An 18,344-nucleotide genomic window follows, 5' to 3' on the forward strand; every position below is an offset into this window, starting at 1 on the left:
TTGCGCAGATATCGAAACCAGAGTTCAGGCAGTCAGTGCGCACAGACTATGGCACTGACAGGCAGAAAATCAGGCAAGCATGGCAACTGGCAGTACGCTGGCAGTATGTAGATTAAACCATGAAGTTAACGAATACTACAAGGTAACTGCAGGACGTGTCCGTGAAACCAAATAGGGCTGGATAACGTAGTCATGTTTTGTCAGTAATACAAAGCCGCGTTGCCGCCTTATCGTACAAAAACAATTGTTCATTGTAAACAGTCTCAATCGTGATAACATCAGTCATCATGGTGGTAAAATGTAAGCTTTTCATCGAGATGAATTACGAGGGAAAACGTTTCTAAATATTTGTCCTTAGATATTTGATATTTGCTGCGTGAACTGGTAACTTCCGTCAAACTACATTAGTAATTTCCATAGTTGAATTAGCCTATAAACTGTAGGGTACATATTTCTTTTAAAACAAATATTCAATGAGTGAGCACTGAAAAGATAAGCATAACATGTAAGGTGACACAACTTTCTGGTCATGATGCCAATTTGTCTCGTTAAAGCTGCTGTCATGACACTGAATGAAAGCCTTCAGGATACATGACAAGAAGCTCAAAGACAAGTAGGCCTAGTTTCTATATAGCCTACTAATGAGCAATTTGTTGGGAAAGATGCCCGTCCATCATTTGAAAGTTGTGCCCTTAAATACATTTTGTAGGTCCTTGTTGGCAAGTTTCACAGGCGCACAGAGAAGTTTGGAATCTCCATTTTCCATTCTTTCAGACACTAAAAGATTCCCATTCCAATTTCCCATTGAATGGCCTTTACAGCTAGAAAACACATGCACAGACCTCCACATATTAAAGCAACACCAAAGAACTTTTCATCTGTCGCACGCACTATTTGTTTATCCAGCACCGGCTTTGCAAATAACCATGTCCACAGACAAGATAGAATAAGTTGCATGAGTTTATGAAAGTACGATGTATTGCGACATCAGATGCAAGTTAAATTTGTAGTTTCTCATGTCTCATTCCATCGAACTACAGATCCGCTACCCGATGCAGCAAACTTACATAGTGCGGTAATAGCCGATAGAGGGCCGCGAAGCGAATGCAGAAAGTGCCGTTCACCCTGTTACGAGTTGATGAACCACTGAAACGATTTTGGAAACATTATTTTAAGGTACAAAAAACTCTTTGGTGTTGCTTTAAAGGTTAATGAGATCAGACATGGAATTGGCAGGGCTGTCATTATGCAGTTGCTAGCTTTAGAGTCTGTCTTGCTAGGAGTTTACACTAACACCTGTGTTACTCCCAAGGTAGCTTACATATCTGACACACACACACACACACATACAGATAGAGAGAGAGGAACACACACCACTGATGTCCTTGGTTTGCTTCACAGGTCTGCTTCATTGGGTGAGGCACAGATCAAGTGCTGTGGTCTCTGATGTTTAAACAACCCCAGGCACACTAGCGTGCCACTGCTGAGACTGTGGAAACATTTGCGCGCGTGTGTTTTTTTCCCCTCTCGCTTTCCCCTATTTTTCCATTTGTTGCCCCTGACTGGGGGTCTGCCTGCAAGCCAAGGAGCGTACTCTTTTCAGGTACTGATAAGATTACTGCTACCTGGATGCTCTCCAGAATATGGACTACAATGGATGCAGACAAATGAACAAATAGACACGTGAGCAGATACACACTCACAATGCATACATTAGAAGGGGAAAAAACTCTCATAAATACACCCCACACACACACACACACGCACACACACTATCACTTAAATGACACACACTATACGTGTGCATTCCTTTAGTCATCTACTACTACACATTTGCATGTAAAATGCCCATGGACTGAGGATAGTTGTCTTACAGTATTTGCATGTGACAGTTCCAGTCTTCAAACAAGGAGTAAAGTGATATAGGAAGTCCTTTGCAGTACACCTGTTCTGTCTAGAGATTGCACTCTAGTGAAAACATATATTTAGTTTTTTACCATTTATATTAAGGCTCATTCATTGTAGAATCCTGGCATAGTGCAGACATCTTTTGTATGACATCCTATGGCCTATCTTTTAATCTTAAACAGAACAGTTGGAGGTTAATCTTAACATTTTGGTCATATTCTGGGCAGATATACAAATATTTGCCACAGCTGGACCCAAGGCCACACCTTTAAACAGATGAACAAACATAAGGCCTCTCCTCTGCACTTGCCCTAGTCGCCTGTCAATCACTTAGTTTCTCTCACAACTTACAATTCTAAACTCTAGAACAACAGTGCTCTAAACTCTGTAGGTAAACTTGTTACCTACAGTGTTCTAAAGTCTAGAACTTCTTACCTACAGTGTTCTAAACTCTAGAACCTCTTACCTAGAGTGTTCTAAAGTCTAGTCTGCATTATCAATCCAGTGGTTCCTAGAGAAAAATGTGTTGTTTAGCAGCTAAAATAGCTTACTGCCATCTTTCACCTGGAAGAAACTATCTTGAATTGTTCAGGGACAAAAAATAACAGGGTAGGGGTAATGAGAGTTGCAAATGACAGAAGTTGTTTGCCTCTTGCGAGGGAATGTGGTCATCTGTTTTCAGCGTGCAATTCCCCCCCCCACCCCACCCCACTGTCAACAAGCTCCAGGAAGCAGCAGCTAATCCCGGCCCCTTGCTCCCAAGACAACGGGAGAGCGCATGCATGCAAGCGAGCAAGTCAACAGGTGAACGTGTCCTTCCGCTCGGGCGGCCCCAGGCGCACCGTGACGTCACGGCCCACTCGCCCGTGAGTGGCTTTTAGTACCCAACATGCACCTGTCCCCCCAGCCTCTGATGTCACGCCGCTCTGGGCTACTGCTGAGTAAGGTCCAGACAGGTAGGCAGGGGGAAGGGGACCTCAGCCGGCTGGCTGACTCATGTGCAGTCATAAAAGAGAGAGAGAGTGGCCATCGAGGGGAAGTGTGTGTGAGGGGGGGTATCAGTCACTTTTTCCATGAGACCTAAGCCTGACCGGATGAGGTGAAAAACAAGCGCAGGCTCTTGTGTCATCATGACAACAGAGCTGCCCTTTGACAAACGCAATCAGGGCCGAGTGCCAGCATGGCACAGTTTGACACACAGGCACACACACTCTCAGCATCGCTCTCTCGCTTTCTCTCTTACACACACACACACACACACACACAATACACACTCTCAGCATCGCTCTCTTGCTCTCTCTTACACACACACACACACACACACACAATACACACTCTCAGCATCGCTCTCTCTCTCTCACACACACATATACACACTCTCAGCATCGCTCTCTCTTACACACACACACATACACACTCTACCTCAGCATTGCTCTCTCCCAAACACACTCTATCTCTACCTTACTTACCTATATAGAAGTCAGATCTCTTAATGTCTGTTAATGTCTTCAAACTCATTTTGATGTCACACTGACTCGCAGTATGGAGTGTGTACTGTAGTCTCTGACATTGCTAATGTGTGCCTGAATTGCCTGGTATTGCACAATGTACCATCACAGGTAGGAGCAGGACCCTTTTTAAATATCAGTTTTAAATGAACTGAGTGCTCCCTTGGCACTAAATCAGTACCCAGTGTGTTGGAAATCAATGAAAATGCAACATTTCTAAATTGTATTACTTCAAATGAACACTTGCCATGGCTTTCACTCCTGGAGTTCTTATTGTTCATTACTAATAGTCTAAAAACATTTGCATAGACAATACATATACAACTGGCACATTGTTGTAAAATAACTTTAATGCCCTCATCTCATCCTACTAGGGAGTTAATACATTACTGCTATAAAGAAAAATGGCATTTTAATATCTGTAGAAAAAAAAACTTCATTGCTAATTGCATTAACAGCTTCTCTTCTACATATGATGAAGAAACTGGAATGCCAAAGAGTGAGTGCTGCTAATTTTTTCTCGTCACTCCAAGTCCGAGTCTGTGATGTGGGTGAAGGTGTAGGTGGAGCAGTTCACCCAGTCGTGACGAAAGCAGGCGGAGCCGCGTGGATGCTCCGATGTGTCCGAGATGTGAGACCAAGAGGACCGATTGGCCTCCATCAGAACAGGGAACGAGGGCAATGCTGTGCAGAAGTCATCTTCCCACTCCAAATCTGGGGTAAGATAAACAAAGTGTATTAATGATACAAGGATACAAGGAAGTTTATTGTCACATGCATATAGTTACTGGATGTAAGAAATGCAGTGAAATTATGTCTGGTGTCAGCCTATTTGTGCATTTATGGCGGGGGGGGGTAAAAAGTGCAGTAGAAGAGGGTTTTAGTAGATTAAGTGGCAAGGGCTGCATAAGAAAGGTGGGGGAGGATTGGGATTGGGGGGGGGCACCAACAAGGAGCACCCAAGAGCAACAGGGGCAAGGAAAAACTCCCTTACCAAGGAAGAAACCTTGGGCAGATCCACGGCTCAAAGGGCTAACCCAACTGCCAGGGGTCTTGGTGTGTGTGTTGGGGGGATGACAAGGGAGATGGGATAGTGTGCTGTGTATTGGGGGGGGGGCAGTGTGCTGTAAGTATGTTGGGGATGTGTGTTGGAGAAGCTTCCTGAAATAATGTGCTGTGTATGTAGGGGAGGGGGGGGGGCAGTGTACTGCAAGTATGGTGAAGGGACTTACTATTGCAAGCAGAGTACTGTATGTATGATGTATGTGAGTGATGACAGTGAAGATGTGTGTGTGGGCGGGAGGGGAGTGGAGCAGTGACTGTGTGTGTGTGTGTGTGTAGTGTGTGTGTGGGTAGGTGGGGGCAGTGTGCTGTAAGTATGTAGAGGATGTGTGTTGAAGAAGATCCTGAAGACAATGTGCTGTGTATGTAGGGGGGGGGGGCAGTGTGCAGCAAGTATGTAGAGGAGGCTTACTGTAGCAAGCAGTGTGATGTATGTATGTGAGGTGATGACAGTGATGATGTTAGTGTGTGTGTTTTGTGTGTGTGTGTTGGGGATGGGGGTGGGGGGGCAGAAAGGCTAGGCAATCAAGTACATGGGTAGATAGATGGAGGAGTAATCAAAAATAATAAATAAAAAGTTCTATGGAGATGTGCAAAAGTTGGAGAAAGTCAGATATGTGTGTGTGTGTGTGTGTGTGTGTGTGTTTTTTGACGTGTGATGAAATAAGAAAATAAATAAAAGGTCTGTAGCATAGGGAGAGGGATGTAAAAGTGCTAAAAGTCATGTAAGTGTGTGTGTGTGTGTTGGGGGGGGGGGGGGTCATGAGTGCTGAGGAGTGAATGAGTGCAAAGTCAGTATAGTGTGAGTTCAGAGTTGGGAAATGTTTGAGAGTGCTGAGGAGTGAATGTGTGCAAAGTTTTGGCTTTGTGACTACATAGGCGTCTTCTTGATTTCAGCGGTATGAATAATCCATTGTTAGGATGAGAAGAGTCCTTCAGAATCTTTTGGGCTCTTAGGAGTACTCTTTTGGAATAGATATCTTGTAGAGCAGGGAGTTGAGTTCTTATAGTACGTTCAGCTGAGAGCACTACTCTCTGCAGAGTACTACAATCTCTATATGATATGCAGCAACACATTGTAGTCTTATGATGCACTGTATGCATTGAGATTTTACTGTGTCTAGGTCTGTTTGGGGGTTCTAGACAGAGGAACCCACTCACCATCTTCATCACAGTGGATCTCCTCTGCTGAGAAGTGACCAGCATGTCCACTGGTGGACATAGTCAGAATGCCTTGCGACTTTTGGCTCTGAATGTCCACTGAGCTACATGGAGTTGTTAAGTCCTGGGTAGGTGCCTCCTGTAAAGGTGACACACAGTGCTTACAACAGAAAATAATACAAGGGTGGTGTGCATTAGAACGCAATGAGAATGAAAAGAAGTGTTTTAGGCTAGTGGTGTTTACAGTAGGATAAAGCATGGCAAAATGATGGCTGTGCTTGACAAATCATCGTGGAAGGATGTTATTTGGTTTGTTGGAAAGCGACTTTTTTAAGTTACCTTGTCAAAAATGAAGACAGTGACCTCCTCGAAGAAGGATACTCTCTTCCTCAGACGAGCTGCATTGTGCTCCTCTGATGAGGCAGACGGTACGGCATGCAGGTGTGCCGCTCCCCGAGACCTCTTGAGGATGGACAGCGGGCACCAATATCCTGTCCGCTCGCTCAGTGATTCATGCCCATCAGAGAATTCATGCTGACAGGAGGTATCAGATGTGTCTGTGCCCGCGTCATCGCTGTCTGAGTCTTCAGTCTCTGAGATGTCACTGCTGGACGTGCCGTTGTCTGCACATTGGCTGATCTGTTCACCAAAGGTGTCCGCATCTAATTCGGCCCCAACCTCCAAGGGAGGGTCGCTGTCGATTGTCGTCCATTCTGCACTAGAACTATGCCAAAGGATAGAGCTTTCTGGAAGCGAAACCGTTGGCAGCACCCTCAGGAAGGCATCATGAGGTGTGATGATACAGTCAGGGGGGGATTTCGTGGATAAAGTCGCCGTTGGATGACAAGGATGGTCGACTGTTGTCCTTAACAAGCAGTCATTGTGGTTGTAATCTTGAAATGTTTCTTCCCAAGGATAACTAGATTCAGCTCTGTTCTTTGGATGTCTGGCAATGTGCAGTGCACCACAATGGTCTGAGGTGCATACACTGTGTACACAGTGGCCTGGAGAATAAGGAGCTGGAACTCTGCACACAGAAGCCTTGGCACATGTAAAGTAGACATTAGGCTGAACTTTGAAGAATAAGATAGGAATGCTATTTGCTCTGGTGAAGTAACTAATAAGTCTATTTTCTATTCTATGATCATCCTTATGTGCTCCAAGTGACTCACATCTCAAAGAAGGTTGCCAGATTTGGTTTAAATCCATGTAATTTGGTGGAGAGTTTAAATTCTTATGGACCTCGCATCTGTGGCAGTTCAGCCAGGTGGCCTCCACCATACCCTCCAAAGGCAGTACCACAGCGTCTGGGGACATCATGACCTCTCCTCTGACCCAATCATGACCACACAGGCCCAAGTGAGGTGCGGGGATGGACGCTGGGTGCCATGTACAGCTCAGGCTCTTGTGCAGGTCAGGGGTAACCCAGGCCCGCCTGAGATCTTGAAGATGGACATAAGCTCTCCTCTCCTGTTGTAGCCATCTCCACTGATGTCTATTACACCTGATAATAATAGTAATGAACATTGTTTATTTACATGAAAGCTTTATATAAAGGGTAACTTCCCTGAATGTATGTGTAAACCAGTAATACCAATACAATACACTGATTGTCATTGTATTTAGAATCTTGAAACATGGAAATGGAACATTAACTAATCTTTTTCATGGTTTGTTTATTGAACTAATGGATTGTGCCAGATATCTTGGGTCTCCAGGAACAGCATCACTCATTGCATTATTTGACAAGAACAAACCATTACTGTCAACACCGACTAGCATAAAGACTTCTTGCTAATCCAGCCAATTAATGTTATCTAAGAGAACCTAACTGAACCCTGGTGTAGCAGTTTCTTCTTCCTGAACAATGTTTTTTAGTCCTGCCATCTTTCCATGTTTCTATGTGGCAGTCATGCATGCCCTATAAATCCCTGACATGATGAAAACCATAGTAACCAGTCACTCAAACAGGAGTTGGTGATTGGAACTTGCTAGAGGTGATGGCCTTTATCCTCCCCTTCACCCAAACAGTTTTGAAAAACAAAGTGCAAAGAACACTACTCAGCTCTTTTCTCTTTCAGACAATTTAGCTTTGATGCAATCATTTGAGAATGTATCTATTATTTTCTCTTGGCCTCTCACCATTTGGCCTGAATAAATATTAGCCACCAGCATCAGCAGATACGCAATAGGAAACATTTTCCCCTCCGCCATTGCCTGGCAACCCTCAAATGAGTGAGTCAGTGGAAGGAAGAGAGTAGCTGACTCAATGAATGACGAGTTCAGGGAGACTCTCTCTCTTCTCCTCTCTTTATCTGTCTCTATCTCTCTTTCATACACATAACGCTCTCTCTCACACAAACACACACACACATGAACTCTCTCTGTCTCTCTCTCGCACACACACACACACACACACACGCCCACACACACACACACACACAGTCTAGACTAGATTAATCTAACCTCTTAAGCCTGCTCCAGTTTTCCCTGAATAAAATGTGACCTGAACATGGGTTGACTATGATAATCAGTATATATCCAGTGGTTGTAGGGAAAGAAGCCCTTCAGAAACACTCACCATCTGGGCAAAGCAGGGGTCTCTAGCTGTGAGATAACATGCCTAATCTGCTGTCCCTTTTCCACTGGGATTAACACCTCACTGTCTGACAGGTTGGGGAGGAGGCAACGCCCCTCCTTAACTCCACACGGAGACGCTTTTTGGGTTAAACGCAGAGGTTTTGCTTTGTCTTGGCCGAGCGTCCAAACGAATCCTGTAAACGCACTGCCCGAAACCGCACTTTTTTGAAACCTGGTCCCAGAGTGGAAAAATCTGAAACCGTAGCCCTTTTGAATTCGTTTGGACAGCGAAACCGCACATCCTACTTGCGTATCGATGATGTCATCGCCACACCTCAGCTGCCCTGGACTTGCACTTATAGTATTGCCAAACAATACTAGTTTTCATACATGACATTACCTACGATTACACTCCGTAGGATAAATATCACAACTGGTGCTGCGCAGCGCCGATAGCTTATGACTTGGTGGCAGTGGCGTAACTATAGTAGGTGCAGCAAGTGCAGTCGCACCAGGGCCCGTGACCTCCCGGGGCCCGTGTTACCCCCGCCCTGCCTCCTTTTTTTTTAGAACTTCACCATTAAGAATCAAACTATCAAATAAAATCGGCTAAATCAAATTACCATCTTTCTTTGTCGTCATACTGTTTCGCCAGAGTATCTTTCTTTATACTAGATGCAGCAAGGATTTCTGGGTAGGCTGAGTGATTTGTTGTGATTTTTTGAATGGATGGTGGCTGCACATTTCAGTCATCGTTCCGACCAAACAACGCAAATATTCTTGATACGGTTCCAGGAAAGACGGAGGAAAAAAAGATGGGTTTGGTACGTGTGGACTAGGCCTCACACAGGGTGGACTCCCACATCCTGTAACCACACACACACACACACATGTTTGATCTGTAATCCCCATTATCAACAAAAAACCATCAACTCCCAGACAGTCACAAATAAATCAGTCTACTCCCAAGCCTGTAACAATGAACGCAGATAAACCCTGAGATGAGGCTAAGTGTTAGTGCAGCCTGTGCATTGTGGAGAGAGCAGGAAAAGCCTGAGGGACCTTGATTGGTCGGGTTACCTTGGGAGGCACAGTGAAATCAGAGAGCAGGGAAGAGAGGCTTACCACACTCTCAGCGGATAGGCCTGCTCCATCCCGACCACACCCCCAGGAAGTCCACCGCCGGGCAGAGAGGCTGTCCGGCACTCAGACGCATCCAGGTCATCACAAACGCTCATCTGGGAGGACCAGCACACCACATGCACAGAGCTCACACACTGCAGATGGTTCATAAGACACAATCCACTCCCAAAACCCTGCAGTACACAGTATAGTATAGTATTGATGCACGAGTGATTCACAGCATCAATATTACCAAAACAACCATCCTGAACTAGCATCACTGATTTGTGGAGTGTTGTGTGTGTAACTGAGTTTCTCTCTCTTTCTCTTTGTTTCTGTCTCTGTTTCTCTCTCTCTCTCACCTTGTGTTGTGATGGTCCCATGCTGTAGTCCCCATCCTCTCGCTGGCAGGCCCTGCGCTCTGCTGTGGCTGCTCCAAGCTCAATAATGGACGGAGGCGCATGAAGGGGAAAAGGACGAGTGCCGAGGGAGGGAGGGATGGGCTATGCAGACAGGCGCTGATCGATAGCTTGTATAATATGACAGAGGTTTTTCTTTCCTTTCCCGGCAGCTCTGGCGAAGGCTGCCTATAGCTGGTTGGCAGAGGGTACTGAGTGCACTCTCCACAGCACTGGAGAAGGGGCAGGCTCTTACCGGCTGCAGTCCGAGTGTGCTGCATGCACAAGGATGCGAGCTATTAGGACGACCTTGTTATCACGTGCAATATGCAGTATATCACCAAAGCCATACATTGGCTGGCTTAGTTTTACTTGTCTTGTACTTTAATTCAACAAAACAGAACACTTCTCATGCATCTGACTGGTAAGGTTCAACATCTGGCAAGGTTTTCAAAACCTATTTAACAAGTCAGCAGTGTTATCAATATAATCATCACCATCATCATTATCCTAATCATCATTAATCATTCCAATCACCAGCATTATTTGCATGACATTATATATGATTGATTAGAATCAGAGATGCTAATAAACTTGATCTAACTATGATGAACTATGATATTGTCTCTGTGTCATGTTATCATGCAGGGCCAACTGAGACACTGTTCCCAGGTCTGCCGGCCAGTAACGCTTCCATGTAAGTACTGCCCTGCCCTCCAGTGGTCATTTTACTCAGCTGCAATTATTTTCTTCTCTGGAGAACTGTCAATACAAAATAGTACAACACATGGAAAGGATTCTAGTCAAAACAACTTACTACAGACTGTGTTAAATGTCTCTTATCAACAATATTCTGGTTGACCACTTTCTCTGTTTTATTGATTGTTTAAAACCATCACTGGGATGTGGTATCACACTAAATGGAAACTCCTCTTTGGGGTGTCCTAACTTTAATATGTGACAGTGTGTGCTATTGCATGGAAAAGGTCCCAGAGACGTGTGTTAAGAACCTATATGATGAAAGGAACATAGATGGGCACTTTATTTCTTAAGGTGGGGATCCAAAGTCGTCTGATGATCAAGGAAAAAGGAACAATCACCACAAACCAGATCTAATCAGTTTTTATTTTTACTGACCAACATGTGTGTCTATGTAACATAGTGGCAAAGAGCGTTCAAGTTTGATGCTTTTCCGCAGTTGAATGCTTTTCATTGTGTCTGTGTGTTTGTATAACTCTGCTTCATGACAAAATCCCATTAGTTGCCTGTGTTCTTCACCAGCAACAAAATCACTGATGCTGGAGTAGTCCTTCTCAACACACTCAGGCAGCATCAGGATATTGTTGCCAGGGAAAAACAAACATACAGACACACACACACACACACACACACACATACACACACACACGTACACACACACACACACACGCACACACACACACACACACACACACACACACACACACACACACACACACACACACACACACACACACACACACACACACACACACACAGACTCACTCACTCACTCACTCACTCACTCACACACACTCTCTCTCTCTCTCTTTATTAGCATGACTGTATGGGAACAGTGTTGCTAAATCTATTGTTACATACAACATAACATACAGGAACATAGGAGGTGGACATAAAGGATCTAGAATTAACAGCAGTAAAGAACCAGAGTAATAACAGGATGGACAGGCTCTGAGATGAGATACGGCAATTCATATTCGCTTTTTAGGATCAGATAGGAATTCATTCTACTTTGGCTGGCAATTTGGTTTGTCTAATGCTCTAAATATTCTTCTTTTGCTTGATTCATTATTTTGTTGCCTCTGATTGATGTTTGGGAAACAGATTGATGTGTATTAATTGTTGTTATTGAGTTAGGTGGCTTATGTACCAGCTGGCTAAGAGGACTCTTTTCAGGTTTCAGCTGCTGGGTTTTTAGTACCTCAAAATGGAGAGAGTTCTTCAGACTGTTCAGGTGCATCCAAAATGTCAAGATTATTTTCTGAATAGGTAAGGCCAATGGAAAACTGCCTAACTCTGTCCTACATGCACCGCTCTCTCTCTCTCTCTCTCTTTCTCTCTCTCTCTCACACACACACTCTCTCTTTCTCACACACACACACACACCTCACCCTGTCACCCTGCTGAGTGTAGAGCAGGGGTCGCCAACCTTTTTTCCTCTGATAGCTACTTTGACAAAATGGACATGGCCGGGAGCTTTTATGTTAGTAGTACCATGGCATGTATTCACATAGCTGATCTCCACCCAAAACCCCTGAATAAGATTTGTATGCTTTTTAAAGGTTCCTTTCAACTCATTTACCTTCTCTCTTTGTAGACTATGAATTGATACAATAAATTGTATTTCATTGAAATTTTAACGTTTCCCCAAGTGACGGGGTTATCAGAGTTATAAACATCTTCCTCAAACCTTTTGGAGAGCTACTTAGAAACAGGTGCGGAGCTACTGGTAGCTCGCTAGCTACCTGTTGGAGACCCCTGGTGTAGAGTAAGGAGGAAGGGGAGCTCTGAGTCTGCAGCGGTGCAGGAGGATGGAGGACGGGGCCAGATGGTAGTTCACTCACACGCAGGGCAGGCGGAGCATGGACGAGAGCGGAGAAGAGAGGAGAGAAGAGAGAGGGGAAGGAGGGAGAGAGAGAGAGAGGGAGGGAGAGAGGGAGGGGCTGGGTTGCTTTACTGGGACTATCCGAAGACAAGACCCTTCCTTGTTCGGTGTGGGGCTGGGGGCGCAGGCCAGGAGCGACTGTCAGTCCCTGCGAGGCACCCAAGATGAATGGAGAAACATCTGAGACTTTTTTTTCCACTGCACTTAGCAGCATTATACACACTGTATAGTCAGCTCAAGAAACGTGGACCCTGCCCTACAAGGCCACAATAAGAAAACACTGAACTAAAAGATGAATTTACTCTAAAAGGGGATTCTAATCAAATTAATCCAGGTCCAGTGTTAATTACAGACTTTGTAAATAAGGATTTCTCTACAATGCTGGTGGAAATACCTGACTGAGTAGCCTACTAGCAACATGCAAGTGTAAACCAAACCCCAAGTTGATTATATATTATTATAGAGCTGCTTTGGACTTTTGTGTGATTCAACAATTCGACAATTCTCAAAATTCAAATAGTGATAAAAAAGTCAACAGATGAGGTTAACTGATAATGTTAACTGATAACTGATAATGTTAACTGATAACTGATAAGTTACGAGAGACTCACCTCAGACCTATTTGCAGCAGCAGGTTATTCCTAGGCTTCTATTAATATTCACGCTTAAACTAAAATAATTTAGGAATGTCTTGCAAATACTTTGTATGGTCATTAATCTTTTTGACATTACTGTTGCTTGCAGAGTTTTGAGACTTTTTCCAAATTTAACCGCTTGGCCTCAATCCTCCTCAGTAACAGAGTTGTGAAACCCTAGCCTTCAAGGAGAAAAGTATTCTTTGCTTAAATTTCAGTGACAGTGATAGCTGCTACATTCCAAAGTTAACTGCTGTTTTTCTAAGTGGGTAAAAGATTGAATCCTATCTTTGCTGCCCACAATGCTTTTTATTTTTTTTGCCTGTACTATAGCAAGATCTCATCTCTCTCTCTCTTCTCCCTTGCTTTCTCACACTCCTTCTCTCTCTCACTCTCTCTCCTTCTCCCTCTCTCCCTCTGTCTTAAATTAAAAACATTAACAGCATTTGCAGTGCCAAGCCTATGGCCATCCAAGAAGTCATTTAAGTGCCAGGGCCACTAGACCCTGTGCAGGTCATGGTGGGCAGCCCTCTCTCGCGGGGTGGCTTCCCGGGCAAATCAGATAGCTACCAAAAACGGGGAAAGCCTCAGGATTAAAACCCGCCTTTGCGTCGATGTTGCAACCGATTGAGCTGTAACACTTCAAAGTGAAAAAGCCAAGCCTGAACGCAAAACTATCCTTTTACACGAGAAGCGCAGAATCATCATATATCCCAGGAACAGACGACAAGTGACACCAAACAATCCGTGGGAGCTGTGTAATTGGATGCCTTTGGGCTCATTCTGAGCATGCACAACAGCCAGCAGGCCCGGGAGACACACATGCTTGCCCGGCCTCTGCTCTGCAGCGCTCGTCCCCCAGCCCGCCTAACTGCCACAGTGCACTCTGGGAAAGCAAAATGCTAGGCAAAGCGTCTGCCTGAACTGGGGCAGCCTTTTTTGGGAAGGTGAGTGTGTACAGTAGCCGGGTGGACTGGGGGTGGGGGGTTTAGGGTTAGGGTTTTAAAAAAAAGTGACAGGCTTGTCTTTTGAAATATCTCTGTAAACACAAAAAGGACAATCAATTCCCTGCCAAAGTGACATAATTGTCAAAATAAAATCAAAATAAGGGTATTACATATCTAACAGCACAGCTAAGGCAAAGGCCAGTTTTTACACCCATTCCCAATCAACCCTTATCAAGCAAAGACTGGAGCACCACAACAATAAAGAAAACAAATAATGTGCAACTTTAAGCACATTAAAGTTTGCACATAATGTGCACTGACTTTTTAAATTGAGTTTTCCACTCGAGGTTAATGACGTCACGATAAATGTAATCTTTAATATGACCACTAGTTGTTGCATTAGCAGAATTCACTATGCAAATGAATAGAAGAAAGTAAACTACTTTGTCAACACAATATATTTTCTGCCCATCAGAGGTACATTGCAACAGCAGCAGAGCTAAAAAGCTGAATCGACAGCAGACTGCAAATGGTTTTGAGGCCGCCTCATTGGAGGGCTAAGGGAAGGTTTTTTTAGCCCCCTGTCTGAGGGAGAGGCCAAGTGAGGCTAATGTAACCAACCTAATTTCTTGCCCCCATGCCAGAGAATACTGCCAGTCTGGCAGAAGACTGTAACATGATGTTTGTCCTAATTCCATCAGAGATGTTTTGCTTGGGTGAAGCCTGCAAGGGTTTCCTCCTGTCACACAGGTTAAAAATGATTGAAACCATTAAAAAATAACAAAATGATCATAAGCAAATAGTTGCATTTCTGAACAACTGTTGAATTCAGTGGTAGATGTGTTACGTTTGAAGCATATACATACCAGACAATTTGGATTGTGTAGCTTAGTTAGGTTCAAAGAAAAAATATTTTGCAAGGCTAAGTGCTTTATGAGAAACTGTATCAGATCACAGCCCACAGACTCAGTAGCATTGAATACCTGTGGCTGTTACCACTGATGGTGCTGTTGATGAGCAGAATGACGTTTGCAGTCATTAGCCATGCCAAACTCCTCAGAGGGTCAGCGGTCTCCCTATGTGACATCATAGGAAGTAGAACAAGACTCAAGCGAGATTCAGACGTTCCATCCAGATGTTCTATTTGCTGAAAAAAAGAAAAATACAAAATTATCCTTGGTGAGAACAACTTGCCATCACTTGTCAAGAGTTTGTTTTGCAGGCTGAAACTCCCTGCATATCTCTCTCTCTCTCTCTCTCTCTCACACACTCTATCTATTCATATTTGATCATAAGTGTTATCTTTCCCAGAAAGTAAACTAAATGGACTTACAGATTGATAGAATGATCAAGAGAGAGAATGAGTAAACAGCATGGATCTCAACCCTCAGTGGTACTGAATGTTCCCTTGAAGATGGAGTTAATGGTTTGTTCCCTTGAAGTAGTCAGCAAGATATCAAATGTGTGTGTGTGTGTGTGTATGTGTGTGTGTGTGTGTGTGTGTGTGTGTGTGTGTGTGTGGTGTGAGTATGTACAACCAACACAACACAAGCAACAAGCAATACATTTTATACATACATTTTATTCAGCAAGGTGCCATCTGGGGAGAGTGTCGTCCACCAAATTGAATTAGCATGCAGTTGATCATGCTCCTGCCGTAAGCCCTACATGGGCAGGGATGTTTCATGCATTAGCTTATATGCTGTGTCACTACAACTTAAAAATAAAAATAGCACGGTCAGTCGGTGGCCTGCATGATACTCTATCGCTGCCACTCACACAGATTGCTACAAACAACATCGCACTTGCTAATCGCGATAACCTGCCCCATCAAAACACTAAAGTGCTCAATCATCTGACATGTAACAACATACTGCTGGCCACATTCAAGATGTACGTTGATTATTTGTGATAGAAGATCTTGAGAGAATGGAAGGCTGCCATCTAGTGTGAGGTGCTCCTCTTATGCATGCCTCCCATTAGGATTGAGTTGGAAAGTTGCATGGAGGTATTTACAGACATTTGAAAAGAGGGCCAGAGGGTGAGGAGGCGTTCATTTTACAAGAGGGTCAATCTTCACATTGACCCACACTGAGCGTCCTCTCTTGGATTTGTGACAACTGGTTCTTCACGTGGACGTGAGAGGAGAACAGATGCCATGAACGTGCTTTAATAGTACCGCTAAGGACACACACACACACACACACACACACATACACAGCAAATAAACTTACACTGTCTCATCTGCAGGGAACATTCAGGACTTGATATCCAAACAGTAGCACAGAGGACATGCTTGCTTGTGTTATTTGAAGATCAGTCAAGAGGCAAACAAGCTTGTTTTCCTGTTTTAATTTCTCCTTTCACACTTCTGTTCACGGTCAGGTCAAATCAAACTGAAGTGTACATCTTAGCTTCAGATTTGTTTGTTTTTTTGGACACATCTTGGGTCCTCAGTGTCCCCAAGTACCCAATCTGACAACATACAAGAAAGAACAAGAAATACAAGAAATGTCAATTTGACTTTAAATTATCCCTGGTGCCTCTTCTCACTCAGGCCATGTGTTTCCCAAATACCTTTTTTAAGTAAAACAATTAAATGATTTCATGGTATTTTCCTCTGAAAAGCTGGTAGACATACAGTACAGATACACAGAGCAAGGAGAAATCAGCAGCCAAGCCAGTCTCTGATATCTGACATGAGAGTGTTGAGAGACTAGACGCCGCCTCTGACCTGGTCGTAAACATGCCATAATGTAATTAGTCAGGCATATTGAGGAAAGTTCTCTCCTCTCACCAATATACACACAAACACACACACACACATACATACGCATGTGTAAAACACGGCCGGGTTGGCCTGCATGAAAGACGACTTAGGGTTGCTGAAAGACGACACAGCAAATGTTTACAGGGTGAAAGCCTGTAAAAGGCTGGTGGCTCTTTGATAACCATGCCACAGCAGCGGGCACTAACTGGGCTCCTGTCCCAGAGCGGTGCCACTGAGCTGTCCATCATGCCCATAACTATGAAGCTTGCCCCCCCCCCCCCCTCATCCCATCCCACCCCCACCCTATCTCCAGTCACAGTCCAGGGAAACCCCTGAGGCTCTGAGTGGGTAGGCTGGACGGTCACTGCTCCTTAAGCCAGCTGGAATTCGGCTGCCTGGCCCCTGCCGTGCCACACTGCACACGGCCACTGTAACTATATTCTACTCAACTGAAACACACCCAGTTAAGGTTGCCACCGGTTACTGCTCAAACAAGGAGTACACAAAGCCCAGGGGTCTATTCATCCTGCATGTGCACTCTCACGATGCCTCCTCCAAAGCCCAAATCAGCTTTCTGACTCATCGACTGTCCGCGTTTTCTCTCCGCACCTGTATGGCGCTTAATCCTGACCAGGTTTTTGATTACAGTTTAATTTGGCCTATCGTCGGTCCAACAGTAAGCGATATGGTTGGCCCATCCTAGTGTTTGTTTTTAAAATGACCTGATAACAGCTTAATTTTGAAGGTTAGTGTAAAGTGAAGCTTCGAGACCACCCGAAGAGGGCTCAAAAAAGTGGAAATGTCAAACTCAGCTGTTATTGAGACAACCACTCAACCCCCCGTATCACCTCCAGTGAATTAGAGAGGCATTTATGTGACTTGGTGGCCTCTCACTCCTATTACATTGAGATCATGCTTAAAACTGAAAACAAGCTCATTCAGTCACCTTTAGACGGATATACCTTTCACCACAAGTGATCCTCTTTGTCTTGATTTCATTGAATTATCAGATAACATAAATCACAGACCCATACTGCTATAGAACTGCTAGCAGTTAAGCTATGCTGCTAAGCTACTACGCTAAGGGTGTCATTTGTCTATCTAGTTCTACTATCTTCAGAAGCCTCAGCAGACTGAGTGAACTTGCTTGAAGAGGGGAATTCAGAAAAAGGGCACAAAAGACAGAGAGAGAGAGAGAAAGAGACAGAGGGAGGAATAGAAAAGGCCTCAGCCCTTCTATTTTTTTCTGCTGGTGTGAAAACACTTGAACACCTGCTGCCGGGTGGTGCGGGCAGAGCTCGGGACACTTGATCCACACACACACACGCACACGCACACACACATACACACACACGCACACGCACACGCACACATACATACACACACACACACGCACGCACACACACACGCACACACACACATACACGCACGGAGGCGGGCAGTCGAGGGGAAGTCAAGGCAGTGGAGCGGGGCTGCCAGCCGGGAGGAATCTCCGGTGAGGCTCTGGACTAATAGAGGGTGCCTCTCACTCCGGGGCCAGGATTACACAACTCCCTTCCCCCCCCCCCAGCACCATGGTCCGTGGTGAGCTCATCCTGGTCAGGTCCAG

The 18,344-nt window shown here is 44.6% G+C and overlaps 1 protein-coding gene and 1 long non-coding RNA gene across 2 annotated transcripts; both read right to left on the reverse strand.

Annotated features, from left to right (window-relative positions):
* Positions 1–3,744: 3,744 nt before the first annotated feature.
* Positions 3,745–9,754, reverse strand: LOC143138562 (uncharacterized). The gene is made up of 5 exons (XM_076299006.1): positions 9,704–9,754; positions 9,345–9,457; positions 5,979–7,143; positions 5,640–5,778; positions 3,745–4,130 (listed from the first exon to the last, which is right to left on the reverse strand). Exons 1-5 carry the CDS (start codon positions 9,722–9,724, stop codon positions 3,940–3,942), a joined length of 1,629 nt encoding a protein of 542 aa, XP_076155121.1. The 5' UTR covers positions 9,725–9,754; the 3' UTR covers positions 3,745–3,939.
* A 5,204-nt stretch (positions 9,755–14,958) lies between these two features.
* On the reverse strand, positions 14,959–16,564 carry LOC143138563 (uncharacterized). Its single transcript, XR_012990249.1, has 3 exons — positions 16,200–16,564; positions 15,544–15,629; positions 14,959–15,112 (listed from the first exon to the last, which is right to left on the reverse strand). It is a non-coding gene; the product is annotated as an uncharacterized LOC143138563 (long non-coding RNA).
* Positions 16,565–18,344: the final 1,780 nt, after the last annotated feature.

This window comes from Alosa pseudoharengus, unplaced genomic scaffold, assembly GCF_046254945.1.
Source record: "Alosa pseudoharengus isolate Yale_2024_CS ecotype anadromous, Long Island Sound unplaced genomic scaffold, YU_APseudo_1.1 YU_APseudo_1.1_scf_21, whole genome shotgun sequence".
In the NCBI taxonomy this organism is placed as follows: Eukaryota; Metazoa; Chordata; class Actinopteri; order Clupeiformes; family Clupeidae; genus Alosa; species Alosa pseudoharengus.